At 42.4% G+C, this 22,079-nt stretch overlaps 1 protein-coding gene across 1 annotated transcript; it reads left to right on the forward strand.

Annotated features, from left to right (window-relative positions):
- The first annotated feature begins 2,257 nt into the window (after nucleotides 1-2,257).
- Nucleotides 2,258-21,872, forward strand: LOC145396827 (tyrosine protein-kinase src-2-like). Its single transcript, XM_080270112.1, has 10 exons — nucleotides 2,258-2,276; nucleotides 2,492-2,696; nucleotides 6,371-6,604; nucleotides 7,449-7,573; nucleotides 9,612-9,769; nucleotides 11,569-11,725; nucleotides 13,901-14,074; nucleotides 16,830-17,008; nucleotides 17,282-17,438; nucleotides 21,664-21,872. Exons 1-10 carry the CDS (start codon nucleotides 2,258-2,260, stop codon nucleotides 21,870-21,872), a joined length of 1,617 nt encoding a protein of 538 aa, XP_080126238.1.
- The last annotated feature ends 207 nt before the right edge of the window (nucleotides 21,873-22,079 follow it).

Consider the following 22,079-nt stretch of genomic DNA (forward strand, 5'->3'; position numbering starts at 1 on the left):
ATACTCAGCCCCCGGCCGATAGGTGTTCTGGGAATGTATTGGCGATGGATCGTGACCAGTTTGTAGGATAAAGAAATCTCCACTGCAGTGATACATACATATATATATATATATATATATATATATATATATATATATATATATATATATATATATATATATATAGAATGTATTTGTCGTCGTTTGTGAAATATTTTGCTATGTTAGTGAAGATGAAGTTTCAAGTCATGTACTGTACACCGTAGTTATTATCTGGAGTGGTTTCGTCTGGTTTTATTTTTTAGGTGTGACCTCAGGGATAAGGGACTGAGTAGAGAGGCTGCCAGAGAACGAGCAGCATGGAGAGCCGCCATTAGGTGACCAAGGCCGACGCAAGCAAACATGTTCGATTCTTTATAAACGACACGAACGAGACAAATTAGTTTGGTTCTGAAGTGATTGGCAGCTGTTTAACCGAAGACAAATCCACGAACACTGTTACACACAAATTATGCGTTATCAGAAATCATGGGGTGTGATTGTATTTATTTGCTTTACAATTCACTCTAGTTTGGTTGTTAAGTGTTTGATTGGCGAGTGTTTGAAACAGTGTATATGGAGGGATCATCACCTTGCACGATGGTGGCCCTGTAAGTGGGGGGGGGAGGGGGGAAGAGCGAGCCTAAGCTGGGTGATGTGAGACCCCCCATCTCTCTCTCTCTCTCTCTCTCTCTCTCTCTCTCTCCCAAAGCACTGTTCAGAAGCTCAAGCAGTAGTACGGTATTGTCAGTATCATAAACCGTAAAAAAAAAAAAAAAGGAAGAAAGAAAAGAAAAAGAAAGAAATGTAAAAGAATGTTGTGTTTCATATTCTGGGTGTCCTGAATCGTGAGGTTAAGGAAGCTTATGTCCACATTTTCCTTCGGAGGAGATGAGAAAATTCTGTATTAAAGTCAGCATACTGTGTCTCCATATCATGAACCACGCCACAGAATGAAGCTGGTGGGGCTAAAAATCTTCACTCGATAAGTTTTGGAACAATATTTCACTCTTAGCACCATGAGTCTCCTTCCCAGTGTGATATTAGGAGGTTGCAAGTGAATTTCTGTGTCACCCAACTTTGAAAATAAAGCTAATAAAAATCATGTTTATTAGTAATGTTCTGAATGATCAAACATGTAAAATCAATCTATCCCTTGTAAGAATAGTGAACATATTTTATTTGAAGGGATGGTCGTTTTCTGATTCGTGGTGGGTACTTTTGCACAGCTATTTTCATGGGTCATCATCCCCTTCACTTGGAACACTGCTGAATGGGCGAAAACAAAAGGAGATAATCTTATACACAACTTTGGCTTAAAGTCTGTCAATCTGAAACCAGGCGTCAGGTCAGTTTGTTGATGTGCAAATGAGAATTAGGTAAATGTATAATACAAGAAACAGTTATAAAATTGGTGTACGAACAGGAGAAATTGTTAAAAAAAGGCAAACTAATATAAATAAAGAATAAAATTGGTTTACGAACAGGAGAAATTGTTAAAAAAAGGCAAAATAATATAATTAAAGAATAAAAGTAGTGTACGAACAGGAGAAGTGTTAAAAAGGGCAAAATAATAGAAAGAAGAATAAAATTAGTGTACGAACGGGAATCTATCTATCTATCTATCTATTGCCAGACGCCATAACCCCGTAAGGGGTGGCCATTTGACTTTGAGTTATTTGTTTTACGGGGAGGGGCACTAACCCTCCACCAACCCACGTGTTGACACGTAGGGAGCACGTATGGTTTGGTTATATGGATACCACCCGGCGTTGTAAATGGTTTTTTGGATTACAGGAAACCATTTGGCTTGTCACTCCGTGTAAAGCCACCTGTAAAGGAAAGAAAAGCAATAAGAAGCGACAGGAAAGATGGGAGAGATAGGAAGAGAGGAAGGCAGGCACAGAAAAAGAATGACAAAGGCTAAGGAAGAAGTAGGCAACACTACGTCAAGTGAGTGGATGAAAATTTGTTAAAAAAGGCAAAATAAGTAAAAGAGTGAATGAATGTAAAGGAAGTGAAGCATTACAGAAAACGCAACAAAACAGCCATAATGAGAGAGAGACACCCGGTACTACACGTGAAATAATACCAAGTGTTTAGAAAAAGAGGGAAACGAGCGAAAAGAAGAGCAAGAGAGGACGCTGGAAGAAGAGCTGAAATGTAGAGAGAAAGAGAGAGAGGAAAAAATAGAGGTAATAAATAGAGAGAAAGAGAGCAGCGCAGTCAACTTAGAAGAATGAGTGGGAGTTCCTCAGGTAAGTTTTATTTATTTATTTGTTTTATTCTTAGCTGGGTGCCTTGTTTTTGGTTCTCTCTCTCTCTGGAGGATTTTGGATGAAGAGCAGCTTGTAGTTGAAAAATCATGTTAAACCTTCCTTCACTCCTATGACTTATTTTGTCTTCATATTCCCAGACGATTTTATTCACCGAAAGGATGTCTGGTACTGAAGGGGTTAAATTTGCACTACAGGAGGAGGCCCAGTGGGGGACAAGGACGACGGCTTGTACTACGAGGCGCGGTACGACTACGAGGCCACACGAACAGGCGATCTCAGCTTCAGCGTCGGGGACAATCTGATGGTGACGGGGCCCCGGGCTGGCTCCTGGTGGCTGGCGACCAATGTGAGGACAGGACAGACAGGCTACATCCCCAGCAACTACGTCAACTCGAGGGCGTAAGTGCAAGAGAGGCAGAGTTAGCATTAAAGCGGTCGTTCTTAACCACAGAGTCGCGACCCAAAACTGGGTTGCCGGCCACATCAAGTAGGTCGGCCAGGATGTTCTGTGATTGTCCAAACTTTCCTGTGTAGTTCATCAATTGTCTGCACTGAGAATCCGCGATGCCCACAGCGTACTTTACTGTGATTCAGATAAGGCTTTATTGTAGAGAAGGAGGTTGAGATGATTGAACCTTCTCATTTCGTAAGCCATATAGTTGTTGTCTGCCTTAGTAATCATTACCTGAGGTAATACCTGACGAAGTAAACATTTCTTTTAAAAATATGAAAGGAAGGAAGGCCCCAGGAGAAAATGGAACAGAAGCAGATTTACTGTTGGATGCAGGAGTAGAAGTACAAAACAGGCTCATCCTCTTGTTTACTCATTGTATAAAAAGGAAGAAAATTCTCAAAACGTGGTGCAGTGCAATAGTTATTTTACTTTTCAAAAAAGGCGACTCGAAAGATCTTAGTAATTATCGACCCATTAGCTTATTGTCAGTCATTTACAAACTCTTCACTAAAGTCCTTACTAACAGAATAACAACTAACGTGGAAGAAAATCAACCTCGTGAACAGACAGGATTCTGAAGCGGGTATTCAGCTACTGATCCTCTACACACAATGAATTATCTAATTGAGAAAACTGCAGAATATAATAAACGCCTGTGCTTAAGTTTTGTTGATTATGAAAAGGCATTCGACTGAGTGGAGCACATAGCAGTTATAAATTCATTGTGAGAACAAGGAGTAAATGAGAACATCGAAAAATTGCTCGAGGACATAATTATATAAAAAGGGAACTGCTACAGTTAAATTACATAAAGACTCAGATGAAATTAAGATTGAGAGGGGTGTGCGTCAGGGAGATACAATTTCTCTGAAATTATTTACATGCCTAGAAAGTATTTTCAGAAAGCTAGACTGGGAAAACAAAGAGGTAAACATAGATGGAGAAAAGCTAAACCATTTAAGATTTTGCAGATGACATTGTCCTAATCTCGTAAACAACAGAGACATTGCAAGAAGTGTTAAGTGGCCTGAACAGGGAAAGTCGCAAAATAGGGCTAAAGATTAACCAGAGTAAAACTAATGCCTAATCCAAATGCACCAAAGAGCGTCATCAGAATAAGCGAAGAAATTCTGGAAGAAGTTGAGGAATATAATTATTGAGGCAAATACTAAAATTAACGAAAGACTATGATAATGAAATAAAAAGACGCATTACAGTTGGATGGAAAGCTTTCGGTAAACGTAGAGTTATTATGAAAAGTAGCTTGCCAGTATGTATGGAACGAAAAGTGTATAACGAATGTGTAATTCCGGCAATGACGTACGGTTGTGAGACCTAAAAATTGACAAAATCGATAGATTATCAACTGATCCGTTCTCAAAGGGCAATGGAAAGGTTAGTGTTGGGAATATCTTTAAGAGACAGGAAAAGAACAACTTGGGTGAGAGCAGACTAAAATGATGGCATTATAGAAGTTATAAGGGAACAGAAATGGAAATGGGCAGGTCATGTGGCAAGAATAAGGGATAACTGATGGAGCAAGAGGCTGACTACCTTGACTCCATGAGATATTATGCGTAGCAGAAAAGGGCCCGACAGGAGGCACAGGGATGAGATAGAGAAGTCTGCAAGGAAACATAGCAGAGATGGCTAAGTCAAGGAATTCGTGGAGAAGGTTGGGGGAAGCGTTTGTTGAGCAGTGCACTTGCAGTGGCTGATGATGATTTGGATATATATATATATATATATATATATATATATATATATATATATATATATATATATATATATATATATATATATATATATATATATACAAACTTACAAAATACCATCCGTTGTGTTGCTGGTAGTTTACAGCTCACTAAGTGGATTCGTCTGCTGTTTTGATTGTTATCAAGGACGACTTCTAAGCAAACCACGACCTGGATGCCAAGCTAAGCCATAAAGAAACCATAAGGCTATGCCTGAATACTTGGGACAGTGTGTGTGTGTGTGTGTGTGTGTGTGTGTGTGTGTGTGTGTGTGTGTGTGTGTGTGTGTGTGTGTGTGCGTGCGTGCGTGTGTGTGTGTGCGCGCGCGCGCGCGTTAATAGCATACATATGTAAACTAGATGCATACCGGTGAACCAAGATATATTTGTACATGTTTTATAGTTATGGATGAAGGTATTGAAGTACACAGCCACGAAATTACGAGGTAGTGTCATGTGATTGTTTTATGTTATTTCGGGCTGTCATGATACAAAATAAAGTTTAAGGTTAATGTGTCATATTATCGATTAATTATTGCACCATCTTCTTTAATAACCTTGATGTATTTCCTTGATGATGGGGTCGCAGAAAGGTTAAGAGACTGAATTGGATTGAGGAAGACGAAGAAAAAGGAAAATGAAAGAACAAAAAAGAAAGAAACAAGCAAAGAGGAGTAAAAGAAAAGCTATACAACTGGATTATGAAGAAAAAGGAAGAAACAAAGAATGAAAGAAAAAGGAAGAAGCCTTGGAGCCAACCACAAATACTGGCTACCGCAAAATGACCGATGATCCAAGAGCCCACTGATAACCCTGCCTTCACGCGGTTCCTACTTATCATATTCTTATCTTTAATCATCGGTATTGTTATCAGAGGCCGTGGCAGATGATAACAGAGTAATTTCTAAGGACGCCATGAAAATATACTCCTTTTTCTTTAACTTGGCCCAGATTCTCCTTATTCCGTAGCCTGTTTTACATATTGACAGAAAGACAGTGTTATGGCAGTACATTCTTTCCATAGCACTTCTTCGTGACCGGCATCGTATTCTAGTGTTGATCTCTTGTAACAGCGTAAAGTTCAAGATGGAGAGAAGGCAATTTTAGGACAAGTTAGAGTAAAAGGAGAATAGTGAGATAATTTTGACTTCGAACTCCCCCCTCCCCCCTTCTCTCTCTCTCTCTCTCTCTCTCTCTCTCTCTCTCTCTCTCTCTCTCATTACGTTAGGTTCCACAGAGCCATTGGTAAATTTCCACTCTTTTTCCCTTTCAGTTCAACACAGCAGAGAACATCAGCAGCAACAAAATCATTCTCCTCCTCCTTCTCATCATCATCATCATCATCATCATCAACTTCAGCATCAACAACAGGTAGGCGAGCAGGGAGTAGGTCACCTGTAGGCAGATCATTTACCTGAGGATTCGTAGAAGAGGCTGAGTTATGCTGAATACCCGGACGAAGCCTGATTTAGTTTACCAATCCTACCCGGGCTGTGTGTGTGTGTGTGTTTGCTTTAATTCCTTGGCTGTTTGATGGATTTGAATGAAACTTCCCAGGTGAGTTCGTCTGGTTCCTTCCACTATATAGGCTACAATATTCCAACCATTATTTTTAGGGGGTCAGCACACACACACACACACACACACACACACACACACACACACACACACACACACACACACAGTTTGAATTACCACTCACAGAGCCTCCCCACTCATATAAATTCATCACAGACCCCTTACCCAACTCACCTGTGCTGCACTCACCCTTCCTCGCCATTGTCTTCCCACTCACCCTCCCCACCACTCTTCCAGCCCTCCCACTTCCCAGCCTCATCATTCACCCTACCGATATCACCTCTCTAGCTTCTCCAACGCTGCTCCCACTCCAGGTTCAACTCGAAGGGTGAGGGCCATCAAGGACCACACCTCGCCCCCTCCCAACTGCCTGTCGTTCAAGCAGCACCAGAGGATTGAGTTGATCGGGAAGGAGGAGGGAGGCTGGGTGAAGGGTAGGCTGCTGGGGTCCACTGGGGATGACGCAGAAGGACTCGTGCCACTGGACTGTGTGGCTGAAGAGTCCTCACTGCAGGGACACGAGTAAGTCCATAGATATGCAGATGATCCTTTGTGTCAAGTTGGGAAAGTTGGGTGGAAAATATGAACAGGTTAGAGCTTGAGTTCTTTATTTCTTCGTACGTTTTGGGGTACACAAAATCCGAAACATTAAAGATGAAAGAAGAGCATTCGTGAGCCGAATGCTAATTGCCCACCAGAATGTTCCGTTGGCCAAATTCAAGATTTTGGCCACATCTTGATACCCTGAAGGTTTCATATTTATAGCTCAAGCCATTCGTGAGATATAATGGTGCTAAAGGCGGGTGATAAAAACTGGTGGCTCAATCGGTAGGGAGGTGGCCTGCAGTCCTAACGGACCCAGGTTCGAATCCCGGCTGGGGCAGGGAACAGTTTAAGGATTTGAATTTCATTAAATCAGGCTTTACTAATCTACCAGAAGACCCGCCAACATGTCGTAAAAATACCCCCGCTAATACTAGTACACCAGTCCTGTATGAACAGCCCTAGCATGTATTCAATATGGACTGTGGGTGTTAGCGCCGAAGTGGTGACATGTAGAGGTGTATGGTATGTAGGAGGACTGCTGGGCCTTGATAGCAGGCTGTGAAGCCTATGCCCAGAGTCGGACACATAAAAAAAAAAAAAGAAAAAAAAAAATTTTTGGTGATCTTGACCGCGAGTGCCCATTTTCGAACACGTCCAAGATTTTGGCCATATCCTGATACCCTGAAGGTTTCATGTTGATAGCTCAAGCCGTTCAGGAGATACAGTATAATGGGAACACACAAACACACACACACACACACACACACACACACACACACACACACACAAAATAAACAGATAAACAGTGTCCCCGTCTCAGGTGGTACATGGGCCGGATATCAAGGGAGGAAGCGGAGACCCTGCTGAACGCCACGGAGAACCGCCGCGACGGGACCTACCTCGTCAGGGACTCCACCCAGTCCACCTCAGGATACACCATCTCAGGTTAGCACTCCTGCTGGTGCTCTGTAGGCAGTTTGTTTTTATCTGGCAAAATTCAGTCACTTCATGCATGCTAAGTCACCGTTGCATGAAGTTCTGAGGTAGGAATGAGTCTCCTTGGTTACTTGTCAAATCGGCCCTCTAGATTAACTACGGCTGGTCATCAACTGAGCTGAAAGGGATTAGGGATTATCATCGTATTAAAATAAGTTCTTGTCTAATCCTGGAATTATAGGGAGATATGCTAAGCTTCCTAATCCCTCTCAGCTTAGTTGATGGCCAAGTGTAGTTAGGTGGGAGGGTTGACATGACTAGGAACCAAGGAGACTCATTCATACCTTAAAACAGTCTCTTAGAATCTCATGCCATCACGACTCAGTATTCAAGGCGTGGTAGTGACCCAGTTCCGTCAGATAAACAAACATCCTAGTGATGGGACAGTAGATGATGATGATGATGATAAAGATGTTGATGATGATGATGATAAAGATGTTGATGATGATAATGATAGTGTTGATGATGATGATGATTAAGGTGGTGATGATGATGATAAAGGTGTTGATGATGATGATTAAGATGTTGATGATGATGATGATGATTAAGGTGGTGATGTTGATGATGATGATGAAGGTGATGATGATAAAGGTGTTGATGATGATAATGATGATGATATAGGTGTTGATGATGATGATGATAAAGGTGTTGATGATGATGATAAAGGTGTTGAGTCTGGTGAATGTTGATGGTGGAGAGTGGAATCTGAAGCAGCTGCTGTTTGCAGATGATACTGCACTGGTGGCTGATTCAGAGGAGAGATTGAGACAGTTGGTAGAGTAGTTTGGAAGAGTGTGTGAAAGGAGGAAATTGAAAGTAAATGAGAATAAGACTAAAGTGATGAAGTGTACGAGGTTGGTAGATGGTAGGGGGATGAATATAGTTTTGAACGGCGAGTTGCTTGAGGAGGTAGAGTGTTTTAAATATCTAGGGTCACATGTTGCAGTGGATGGAAGAATATGTGCAGAAGTGAAGTTTAGAATAAATGAAGTAGGAAAGGTGCTGGGAGGAATGAAAAAAGTGTTTAGATGTCGTTCGCTTAGAATGGATGTAAAGAGAAGGCTGTATGAGGGTGTTGTGGTACCGACTGCATTATATAGGGCTGAAACATGGAATATGGGTGTAGCAGAGAGGAAAAGATTGATTGTAATGGAGATGAGGTGTCTGAGGAGTATTTGTGGAGTGACGCGTATGGATCGAGTGCGGAATGATGAAGTGCGAAGGAGAACTGGAGTTGTTCGGGAGATGGCTGGTAGAGTTGAGCAGAGGGTGTTGCGATGGTTTGGGCATATGGAGAGAATGGATAATGAGCGATTGGTGAGAAAGATAACTAGATCTGATGTAAGAGGTGTAAGGCTGAGAGGAAGACCACGAATAGGATGGATGGACAGTGTGAAGAGAGCGCTGGATGCGAGAGGGATGTCTGTTGAGCAAGGAAGAGTGGCTGTGCGTGACAGAAATAAATGGAGAGAAATTGTGATTGAATAAGTGATGACGCAGCCCTGAGGGGATATTCTCCCGCATTTGGTCTGGTCAGCTATTTCAGGTCAGGTGCGGGTAAGGGGATGAGTCTGTTATGATGTGGCAGGGGTAAACCAGTTCTGCTGTTGGGCCCTGCTGCGGATGTCACTGATTGCATTGTGCAGTTGACCCTTGTGCGGTGTGGTGCGGTGAGGATCTGTCCGTTCTCCCCTTTGGGGCTAAGATGCGAATGAATGTGTTTGAATGGATGAGTAAATGGGGAGTGTGTCGTCCTGTCTCGGCTACCTCCCTTTCCGCGGGGGAAGCAGCCTAGGTATATAGATAGATGATGATGATGAGAAAGGTGTTGATGATGATGATGATAAAGGTGTTGATGATTATGATGATTAAGGTGTTGATGATGATGATGATAAAGGTGTTGATGTTGATGATGATGGTGATGATGATAATAATAATAATAATAATAATAATAATAATAAGTGCATCTTGTTCATGTGCATTCCAGTGTACAGCGGGGGGGAGGTACTGCACTACATGATTCACGCCGCTGGCAATGAAGGGGTGTACCTGAACAAGAGTCTGCCTTTCCCCACCCTGCCCGCCCTCCTCGCCCACTATTCAATCCACCCAGGCCTCTCCTTCACCCTCACCACCCCAGCAAAGGTATAATTAGCACTCTCAGGCTCAAGGGACTCACTGGGAGGGATATATAGTTGTTATTTGGTGTTAGTTGATAAAAAAGACTAGAGTTGTCCTGATCAGAAATGGGTAAAGCTTTGCCAAATATTGATTGTCTGAAGTAATGATCCAAGTGCAGTCAGTAAGAATAAATTAAATTCTCTCTCTCTTTCTCTCTCTCTCTCTCTCTCTCTCTCTCTCTCTCTCTCTCTCTCCAGATTCACAAGAAGTCATTGCAGTGGTTTGGCGTATGTTTCAGACTGGAATGATTATAGATATTACTTACCGAGTGTCATCCATGTGTGTGTGTGTGTGTGTGTGTGTGTGTGTGTTCTGGATTGTATTTCCCCCACCTATAGAGGAAAAAAAGGTCAGAATAATGATTTCTTTTTAAACATCCCAGATTTATTTTCATACGGTATGTTATAGCAAGAATCCGGTGATATTGGGGAAAAAAAATGTAATCACATATTCCTTGCTTGTCATTGAGGCAACTAAAAAGGAGAGGATGGTTGATGTTGTTGTAGAGTAACTCCGGTCAGTCTGGCCGAGCAGACCCATCATCCGCTGGCAAGCAACATCCTGGAGATCCATCCTATGCAGTGATTCTATGTTTCCTTGCAGCAGGCAGCACCTAGCCACAGGGAGGTGCAAGGACGCATGTGAAGGTTTGGTTCCCAGATGGACGCTGCATTTGCGTCTCCACTCTTTTCACACGGACACTGTAGTACGCTTCACATCACCCCGTTATTTGGTTATATGGCTACCACCCAGCGTTGTTAATAGTTTCCAGGGTTACAGGAAACAGGCTTGTCACGAAGGGGAAAGATGAGAAATAAAGATTGGCAGGAAGGATGAGAGAAACAGGGAGAGAGGAGGGCAGACAGAAAAGGTATAATAAAGTGAAGGAAGAAGTAGGTAGCACTACATCAAGTGAGTGGATGATTGTCGCCAGCACCACGGTGGGGAATTCCACTGTCCTCTTAAATTTATACTTGCCTCACGATGATGATGATGATGATGATAATGATGATGTTGATGATTATAGTGGTGCTGACGATGATGATGATGATGATTATAGTGATGATGTAGATGATGATTATAATGGTGATGTTGTTGATGATGATGATGATTATAGTGGTGATGATGATGACGACCATTATAGTGGTGATGATGATGGTAGTGATGATGTTCATGATGATTATAGTGGTGATGATGTTGATGATGGTGGTGATGATGATGATAGTGATGATGATGATGATGATGACTGTAGTGGCGATGATGATGATGATAGTGATGTTGATGATGATGACTGTAGTGGCAATGATGATGATGATGATAGTGATGATGATGTTGAGATTGATGATAGTGATGTTGATGATGATGGTTATAGTGGTGATGATGATGATGATAGTGATGATTTTGAGATTGATGATAATGGTTATAGTGGTGATGATGATGGTAGTGATGATGATGATGATGATGATGATAGTAATAATGTCCTTACCCCAGCGACCCGTATCTCCAGTCAACCTTTACTTATTAATTCTCCACTAACCTCCCTTCCCCACCTAACCTCCCTTCTCCACCTAACCTCCCTTTTACCTAACCTCCCTTCTCCACCCAACCTTCCTTCCCCACCTAACCTCCCTTCCCCACCTAACCTCCCTTCACCACCTAACCTCCCTTCCCCACCTAACCTCCCTTCTCCACTTAACCTCCCTTCCCCACCTAACCTCCCTTCCCCACCTAACCTCCCTTCTCACCCCTCCCCCATCCCGCAGAAGGAGTCCCCGGCAGATGTGAGGGGGGAGGACCCGTGGGAGATAGACCGCGAGTGTGTGGTGCTGGGGGAGATGCTGGGGCAGGGGCAGTTTGGGGAGGTGTACAGGGCCAAGTGGAATGTCGATATTGAAGTGGCAGTCAAGGCTCTTAAGAATGGTACGTAAGACTGGTCACTTTATCTTGGCCTGATTCACCTTAAACTATACTCTGTTCACTTTATCTTGGTCTAATTCACCTTGACTATACTCCGTTCACTTTATCTTGGCCTAATTCACCTTAACTATACTCTGTTCACTTTATCTTGGCCTAATTCACCTTAACTATACTTTGTTCACTTCATCTTGGCCTAATTCACCTTAACTTGGCCTAATAATAAACTCTCCATCTCATCAAGAACAGTACGTGATAAACCCTCTCCACTTTACCTTAGCCTAATATTGAACTCTTCGTCACATCAAGAACAGTACGTGATATACCCTCTTGTGGCAATAGACTAACCCGTAAATATGTTGCTATACTCTGATCACCTTAACTTGACCCAATATTGCCATTTCTCCATCTTAACTGCCGTGTTGTAAAAAGAGATTAACATTTGAATATGGATGAACACTTGGATATGGTGCCAGTCGCGAGAAACTGCTGTGGAAAAAATACAGAGCCGTAGGACTTGATTATTCTGTCATCTAGCTGTAACAATAGGTGAAAGGTAGAATTTGATGCAACTGGTCACGAGGAAGTGCTATGACAGTGATGTTAGAGCCGTGTCATTGCCCTCTTCTGCCACTGAGCTACGTGAAATGAGCTACAGAAGGACGAAATTCTGGGCCAAGTTAAGGTGAAAGGACAGTAAGTGGTAGTGTGTGTGTGTGTGTGTGTGTGTGTGTGTGTGTGTGTGTGTGTGTGTGTGTGTGTGTGTGTGAGGAACAGTGGTGTAAGTGTACCCCATTAGGACTCGTTTGTATCTGACTTTTAACACCCCTAAGACGATACTCGTATTTTTCAGCAATATATGTATAAAGAAAAGACCGAGTAGGTTATTGTCGCTTGAGGGTACAGTGAAGAGTGACAAAAATGATACCTAGATTGAGAAATAGACCATATGAAGTACACCGAGAAACCCTAAATCTCCATGTTAGCCAGGCACAGGTTACGAGGAGATTTGATTCAGAGATTAAAATTTTTCACAGCACATGATAATATGACTGTCATTAAATACTTCACAGTAAATTGGTCGAACTGTACAAGAGGTAGTGGTCATAAAATTATTGGCAAACAGTTTCAGTCACAAAAAGCTAAGCATTTCTTCTTCAGCAAAGTTGTAAAAATATGGAACAATTTGCCCTTCCCTGTAATAAACTGTGACATAGTACTAACCTTTAAAAAATCGCTTGGATAAGTCTCTGCTTCAAACCCCCAACTAAATATGTTCACTCAATACTTTATACTTTTTTTTTTTTTTTTTTTTTTTTTTTTTTTGACAGTCGCAGCACAACATACAGTACATATTGTTGACTTTATATTTCTTTTTCTTCCAGGTAGATAGAGTTGAATATGATTTCCTTTCTTTCTTTCCTGTGAAATTTCCATGACAGCCTTTCTGTGCTTCATGATTGTCCTTCTTACTACTTCTTACCGGTTTCGGGAGCTGTCCATCTTTTCTATCCTTGTCTTTAGCTGATCGAATAGTTTTGTTTGTTATAATCCTCCCCATAACAAACAGCCATGAAAGGAGCAGTGTGTGTGTTGCTCTCTATTTTCCTCTGTACTATATTTAATTCAGATTTGTTAGTGTACAATTATATTTTTCGTGACTACATCCAGGCGATCTTATTCATGTGCAGGAAAGCCCCAGGGTGTGATTGAAGTATAGGACGGATATTATAGTAAGTGGTGAGGTAGGTGAGTGTAGTTAGGGATAGGCTGGATTGGGAGTGCTAGGTATCATCACGATTGAGTGTTTGACGACAGTTGCCTAACCCAATTCAGTCTAACCCAGCCCAGTCCAACCCAACCCAAACCCAAACCTATCCCAATACAACGCAAATCAACTCACCTCACCCTAGCCAAACCCAACCCAACCCAACCCAACTCAACTCAGCCCGACTCATCCCATCCCAACCCAACTTAATTCAACTCAACCAAACCAAATCATACCCATCCCAGTCCAACCAAACCCAACTCATCACAACACAGCTTAACTCATCTCATCTCATCTCAGCTTAACCTAACCCAACCCAACCCAACCCAACCCAACCCAACCCAAACTAAACCAACCCAGCTCAATCCATCCCATCTTACTCCAACCCGCCCCTCTGCACCCTCCTCCCACAGACTGCATGAGACGTAAGGAAATCGTTCAAGAGGGCGCTACGATGCGGCGACTACGACACCCGCGCCTAGTCAAGCTGTACGGGATAGTAAACAAACCCACTGACCAGCCTCTCCTGCTAGTCACTGAGCTGATCCCACGCGGCGCCCTCCACAAACACCTCAGGCATCTAAATGGTAGGTCAGATTTTCTTTGATTGATGTGTTTTGGGGCAGGTGTTTTGTTTATTATTATATTTATGTATTTATTTGCGTTTTAGCAGTTTTTTTAAGGATTGGGTGTATGGGATTTGAGCATTTTTTTTTTACACATTATTTTTAGTTTGGCCAGTTCTGTAGTGATTTTTTGGAAGTCTGTTTCAAGCAATGTTTTTCAGTGGCTGTATTCAGGGTGATTTTTTTTTAGTAACTTTCTGTGTTTGGGGCGAATTCTTTAGTGACTATCAGTGTTTGAGGTGTTTTTTTTTTGTGACTTTCTGTGTTTGGGGTGATTTTTTTAGTGACTGTTTGGGGTGATTTCTTTAGTGACTTTCAGTGTTTGAGCTGTTTTTTTAGTGACTTTCTGTGTTTGAGGTGATATTTTTAGTGACTGTGTTCCGGGTGATTTTTTTAGTGACTGTGTGTGTGTGTGTGTGTGTGTGTGTGTGTGTGTGTGTGTGTGTGTGTGTGTGTGTGTGTGTGTGTGTGTGTGTGTATGCGCGCGCTAGTCCCTACATTAACGTATGGGTGTAAGACGTTAGCATGGCATGAGTGTGTATAATCAAGACCTTTTAATTCAGTCAGTGAGCTTTTGTGGCGCTGAGTAAAGGTAATGTGAAATTCGTGGGAGATATTCGTGTTGAGGTGATGAATTGAGGCGCTGGAGTAAAGATGATGGGAAATTCGTGGACATTATTCGTGTAGAGGTGATGAATTGAAACGCCATCAATGTTTCCGCTCCAGTATTGATTGCGTTTCGTCACCATACTTCGAAATTGATGCATTGATGGTGTAAACAGAGCCGAGGAGGGGTGGAATTGGTAATGCTGAGGAATGTTGGTTGGGTGAATGAAGTGGATAGGGTAAGATAGTGTACCGGTATGATTTATAAAAGATGTGGAGAGAAAGAAATATGTTGGTAAAAGAGAGTGTGCGTAGATGAAGAAGTAATGTGGAGAGAATGGATCCAGGTAGGGTGAAGTGTTTGAACTATGGAAGTGGGAAGATGCACGGTAGACCAACGAGATATAAGGATATGGTAGATGTGTGTGAGAAAGATGGCAGTGTGATTTTACGTATGTGTGATTTCGGATTTAAATTTCACGGACTCAGTTTTTCGAAATGTTACAATGGGAAGGCATTCGGTTTGGTTAGGTTAGGTTAAGTTACGTTAGGTTAGGTTAGATTAGGATAAAAGCGGACGTAGGTTTGCTTGTGTCTGATTTTCTTAATATAACACTACCGCTGTGCATTTCGAAAAATTTAATCCGTGAAATTCAAATCCGCTATCCGTAAAATAACAGTGCCGTGAGAAAGCGAGGTATGGGAGTTGTTGAAGCCTAGGAACTGGCATAAGGTTGACATGGATGGATAAAATATGAGTGAACAAGCACTTGACAAAGGGATGCAACTTGTTTTTATAGTAGTTGACGTAATGACTCGCATGTTTATGTGAAGTGCATCTCTCTCTCTCTCTCTCTCTCTTGACTCGCATGTTTATGTAAGTGCCTCTCTCTCTCTCTCTCTCTCTCTCTCCGTATTAATCGACAAGGGGTGTGATTTTTTTTTTTTTTTTTTTTTTTTTACAAGAGTCCCTGTCCCTAAATTGTCTCAGCACGCCACTGTATATTACGTGTGTGTGTGTATGTGTGTGTGGGGGGGGTGATAATTGTTTCTGATGTGGGGCCATAGTTTTTAAGCCTTGGGTGATTGTGATTGTGTTGACTTGGCGTTCTGTTTTACTGTTGATCTGGTTTTGTGCATTTGATCTTTGGAATCCTGTCTTATCCAAAATTCTGAGGTAGGAATTACAGTGATGATGATGATGACTGATACTGAATAGCCCAGTGCTTATAGTAATGGGAAATGATGATAATAAGAAGATAAGAAGAGGAAGAAGAAGTATTTTTGATCTCATTACCACATGTAGCAGCAAAGAATTACAGTGAATCTCCTTTAATTTCATACTTCCATTGCCTATAGTATTCTAGTGTGGTCTTGTCAAGTATTTCTGCATTCCATATTAGTGTGTCAGTGGTATTCACATTTAATTTCAATTTCTTTTCTTTTGCAAGTCCTTCCTAATTTAGATATACTTTGTGTAGATAGCATTTTATTACCCAACTTGTGCTTTGGTTTTCATACTGGTCCAAATATACTGCTTTTACAAGTTTATTGCTTTGGTCACTCAAAATGTATCAGACATATGATAATTTACTTTGTATGTCTCATGTATATGAGGTTGACGTGCCAATTTCAGCCCCAAGTACACAACCAGGGGTATAATTTGGTGCTCAAAAGATTCCTATATATAAGCCTTGTTTTCTATTATTTGCAGTTTGTTGATTTCGCCTTTGCTGATACACACAGCTTCTGTTGTGTGCAGTATACATGGCAAGGCCACATATTTCCAGAATACTTTTCCTATTTCCACTCGGTTGCAACTTCGTGAGGTTATGGATGTTATCTGATTTACGTACATTTCCGCTTTTTATAGTTGTTTTATGTTCTCCTACACAATCCTTTCCATTTATAATGGTCACTCCGAGGTATTTTATGCTTTGTGTTACTTTTATATCACCAATTTCCTCCGGCTGCTCCTTTTTGTTGTACGCAAGTACTTGGCTCTTTCCCTTGTTTATATTTAGGTTTCGCTGGTATACAAGCTAACTCTAGATCAGGTATACCGAAATTTACAACATTTTCTCTAATACCAAGACCTGGACACCCACAGAAAACGGTCATCCTCACTCTCTGGGGGTACTAGTGAAGATGAGCGCCCAAGTAGCCTCTGGAATGGCCTACCTGGAGGGCGAGAAAGTGATCCACAGAGACCTGGCTGCTCGTAACATCCTCGTAGCCAACAACCTGGATGTCAAGATCGCTGACTTCGGCCTCGCTAGGTTTATCAAGGTGCGGATTTGCCTATTTATTTAGTTTTACTCCGTAATTAGGTACGATGTTTATTTTGTTTTTTATTTATTTTTGTTTATTGATTTATTTTTGTTACATTTGACCGAATTTGCAGGTGTCTTCGTTTTGATTTTCCTGTTGTGTTCTTTTTCTTTCTTTTCTTACGTTTTTCTTTTTTCGTCCCCCCCCTCTCTCTCTCTCTCTCTCTCTTACCCCACTAATCCACCAGCAGAATGACTTGTTCTCTCTTACATCCTGCTTATCTGCCTCCAGGGTGAATTCTACCTACGCCAATCTACCAAGGAGTTCCCGGTAAAGTGGACTGCCCCGGAGTCCCTCGTACACTGCATCTACTCCACCAAGAGTGACGTTTGGTCCTTTGGTATTCTCCTTTACGAGATTTTCACACATGGTGGACTTCCATATCCTGGTGAGAGTTTTTCGTATTGTAAGTTGGGGGGATGGCAGCGAAATGGCATGGGGACAGGGCGACAGGGAGGCGATTGTTTGTGGCCACCCCTTACGGGATTTAGTAGGGCAGTGAAATGGCCGGGGACAGGACGACGTGGAGGCGATTCGTTTGTGGCCAACCCTTACGGGCTTGAGGAAGGCATGGCTGGGGACTGGGCGACATCGAGGTGATTTGTTTGTGGCCACCCATTACTGGATTAAGGAGGGCAGCGGAATGACAGGGGACAGGACGGCGTGGAGGTGATTTGTTTGTGGCCACCCCTTACGGGATTAAGGAGGACAGTGAAATGGCCGGGGACAGGACGACGTGGAGGCGATTTGTTTGTGGCCACCCTTCACGGGATTAAGGATGGCAGCGAAATGGCATGGGAGAGGACGACGTGGAGGCGATTTGTTTGTGGCCATCCCTTAAGGGATTAGGCGTCTGGATATAGATAGATAGATAGATGTGATTTATGTATTTATTTATTTGAGTGAATACAGCTTGTGAGACTAGGAAGTGGGGGAAGAGAGACTGATGGGGACATTTTTGTGAGCTTCTGGGATGAGCTGTGTGAGTAAGAGTGAGCTGAGTGCAGGGAAGGGTGATGATTAGGGGTTAGTGAGACTTCGGGGAGAGCTTCATTAGGATAGAGAACAGAGTGATCAGAGCTGAGATTTTTGAGATGTGGGGGAGAGCTTAGTATGATTTTGTGAGCTTGTGGGACGAGCTGTGTGAGCGTAGGATTGAGCCGAGTGTATTGGAGGGTGATGACGGGGTTAGTGGACTTGGGTGAAAAAAGTCGACTGAATTTTCGTGGCCTGATCAGAGTGTGAGATTCGTGGACAAGGTACCGGTAAATGAATCGCTAATCACACCACATCTAGATTGTGGTGTTCAAATTTGGTACCCAGGCCTCTGTAGGGGTGAGGAGTCTGAGGACGCCTGGTGACTACAAAAAACACTGCTGATTTGGTGCTCGGTTTGGTTTGGTGACGTCACAGAAATTCGCCAATATTGTTATCCTGTTTTGTGTCTCAGTCCCTTAGCGATTATGTGCACAGATAGAGGATTTATTTATTTATTTATTTGTACATTTTTAGTCCAGATGCATGATTACGAGGTCCAAGTACGTTCAGAATTTTCATGTATTGATGGGGGGAATGCTTTCGTTGCGCTGTAATGATACGGTAATGTGTTCAAAAATCAGAGCCATAAAGATTGGAGGAGATTGAAGGGTAGGACTCACGAGGGTCATAGAGAATACTTTGAATATTTATAGGTCACTAACAGAGCTGGAGCTAAGATGAGGAAATAATACTTTGACATAGATGGAAACGGACTAGACATAACTAACGGCTTTGCTTAGAGCCTTAGATCCCTCTGTGAATGTCTGTGAAAGTTTATCCTTCTCCCAGCCTTCCGTTGTTGATATTGAAGTGACTGTTATACCTATCTTAAACTGCCGATAGTGTATTTGTTGTGTCTGTGATGTCTGGTGGAAATTTCTTATCTTTTTAATATTATAAAGCTTAGACAAGTAATATCAGTTGAAAATACGTACAGTAGAAGTGACGTTGAATTGATAAACCACATAATCTGTACTTGATGGTAGTTTGATGGATTAGGAATTTGGTTTGATTTGAAACGAGTATTTCTTTTCTGTGGGGGGAGGGGAAAGGATTCGATCTGGAAGCCGATAAAAGTGTAATTCAACTCATCTCTCATTAGGACATCTCACACCACACTTCATTACTTGACCTAGTCACTTACACATCCACCTTCTCTCCTCCATACTTCACTACCATCATGAAAAATTGTTTACATCATTAAATTGTTATCCACGCAGACTACACCTAACGGAACCCCACAACATTGACCTTGCCGTGTGTGTGTGTGTGTGTGTTTCTTATCTATCACACATCTCTTCTTCAATACTTCCTTCGCGAATTTCCATGCCTTATTTATTGTTATTATTATTATTATTATTATTATTATTGCGTTAAAGGGGTTTACAAGGCAACCAGGGAGGGTAGTGATTATCCTCTTCTCTGCGATGGCGTTTTACCATCCCACCTGACGATTATTTTCAGCAAATAAAATCGTCTGAAAATAGACAAAATTGGGACAGAATTTGGTTGGTCTCTCTCTCTCTCTCTCTCTCTCTCTCTCTCTCTCTCTCTCTCTCTCTCTCTCTCTCTCTCTCTCTCTCTCTCTCTCTCTCTCTCTCTCTCTCTCTCTCTCTCTCTCTCGCGACGATGCCTCACCTCATTCAAGGGTGGGGAAAGAGGTATGGATGATTGTGATGGTGGTGGTGGTGATGATGATGATGATGATGATGATGGCAGTGGTGGTGATGGTGATAATGATGATGGTGGTGGTGGTTGGGGTGGTGATAATGGTGATGATAATGATGATGATGATGACTACGACGACGGTGACGGTAATGATAATGATGATGATGGTGAGGACTACGACGAGGATGATGATGTGATGATAGTGATGATAATGATGATGACGATAAAAATGGTAATAGTAATGATGATGATGAGATTAAAACATACGTCCTCACACTGAAGAGGTTAATATTCAGAGTCGCACGGGGAATCACAGCAACATCTCTATTAACTCTCCCGCCGTGAACACTTTGCGTCAAACTTGCGGACGTGCAGGAAAGGCGTGCAGATAGCGTAGGGGAAAAAAATGCGCATTGCTATCACGGCCGCGTCAGTTTGTTTGCATGGTGGAATTAGGGCTTCGTCACGATGAGTTAGGTGTTTGATGTTAGCTGTCGTTTTAGCTAATATTTCTCTCTCCTAACCTCGCCTAACTTATCGTGACTTAACATAACATAACCCACTCTGATTCTAACCTAATCTAATCCTAGCCTATCCCACTTTAATCTAATTCTAGCCTAGCATAGCCCAGTCTAATCTAATCCTAGCCTAGCATAACCCACTCTAATCCTAGCCTAGCATAAGCCACTCTAATCTAATCCTAGCCTAGCATAACCTACACTAATCTCAACCTAGCCCAGCCTAACCCACTGTAATCTTATAGTATCTTTGCTCAGTTTAATCTCACTTATCCAAATCTACTCCAGTTCGATCCCCTCAAACCTATTCTGGCCAGATCTAGTGTAATGTAACTAAATGTAATCTAGTTTAACATAGCTTAATCTCATCAAACCAAGACAAATCTAATGTAATCTAGACATATATTGTAGCCCAGGGGTTCCAAGTCTTTTTCTGCTGTTTACATCTAATGGTTGGGAAAATCAGTCTCTCTCTCTCTCTCTCTCTCTCTCTCTCTCTCTCTCTCTCTCTCTCTCTCTCTCTCTCTCTCTCTCTCTCTCTCTCTCTCAAACCTAACTCAACCTTGCCCAACCCCTCCTGACCTTACCTATTGTTCAGTCACTTTGACTTGACCAAGATTTTCGTCCTTTTGCAGTATATTTTCCTTAGTTCAGTGTCAGAAAAAAGATAAGATTACTACAGTCTTTTTCTTCTTTCCATGGCACTTCTTCGTGACTAGCACCGTGTATTAGTGTTAGTCTCTTGTAATAGCCCAGCATTCAAGATGGAGAGATGGCACTTTCACGCCTGTTTAAAGTGATTAGAGTGTGACCTACCATACCTAACCTTACCTTACCTTACCTACCTTATTATTACCCGACCTTGTCTTACCCTACCCTACCCAACCCAATGCTACCCTACCCTACCCTACCCTATCCTACCTTACCCCAAGCTGACCTACCCTACCCTACCCTACTCTACCCTGCCCTACCCTACTTTACCCTGCCCTAACCTCAATTAACCTGGCCTAACCTTTCCTACCCAGACCCCAACTAACATCTCTCAGGTGTAAGTATCAAGCCAGTGAGTTTAGACAAAGCTTGATCTAACAAACTAACCTATGCAAATCTAACCTAACCTAACTTAGCCTAACTGAAACTAACATCTCTCAAGTACAAGTAACATGAAAGCTAGTAAGTTGATGCAGAACCTAAAATAATCCAACATAACCTCCAGTAAGTTGATGTAAAACCACTCTAACCTAACCTAACCTAACCTAACCTAGCCTAACTTAAACTAACATCACTCAAGTCCAAGTAACATAAAAGCTAGTTAGTTGATGCAAAACCTAACAGCCTAACCTATACTGACCTAACCTAACCTAACTTGTACTAACCTAATCTCCTCAGGTGTGGGTAGTAAGGTAGCCAGTGAGTTGATCCGGGCAGGTGAGGTGAACAAGTGCCCGCCAGGTTGCCCGTCGCAGGTGTTCGCGCTGATGATGCAGTGTTGGCACCTGGACCCGTCACAACGGCCTGCCTTCGCCACCCTACACCAGCTCATCGGTCACTGGGCGAAGGAGTGGCAGGCGGGGCGATTGTACTGGGCGGAGAAATGAACGTACTGGGCGGAGAAATGACTACTGGGCGGAGAAACGACTGTGCTGGGCGGAGAAATGAACGTACTGGGCGGAGAAATGACTGTATTGGGCGGAGAAATGACTGTACTGGGCGGAGAAGTGGCCACTGGGCGGGGAAATTACTACTGGGCTGAGAAATGACTGTATTGGGCGGAGAAATGACTACTGGATGGAGAAATGACTACT

This window comes from Coenobita brevimanus, chromosome 39 (genome assembly GCF_032717465.1).
Source record: "Coenobita brevimanus isolate Jiangsu-jjx chromosome 39, ASM3271746v2, whole genome shotgun sequence".
NCBI classification, from domain to species: domain Eukaryota; kingdom Metazoa; phylum Arthropoda; class Malacostraca; order Decapoda; family Coenobitidae; genus Coenobita; species Coenobita brevimanus.

Bases quoted from the DNA above. Each gene is read 5' to 3' on its own strand.
- LOC145396827 (XM_080270112.1), top strand. The intron at 9,770-11,568 runs GTATAATTAGCA...CCCATCCCGCAG, and splicing joins CCCTCACCACCCCAGCAAAG to AAGGAGTCCCCGGCAGATGT. The intron at 11,726-13,900 runs GTACGTAAGACT...CTCCTCCCACAG, and splicing joins AGTCAAGGCTCTTAAGAATG to ACTGCATGAGACGTAAGGAA.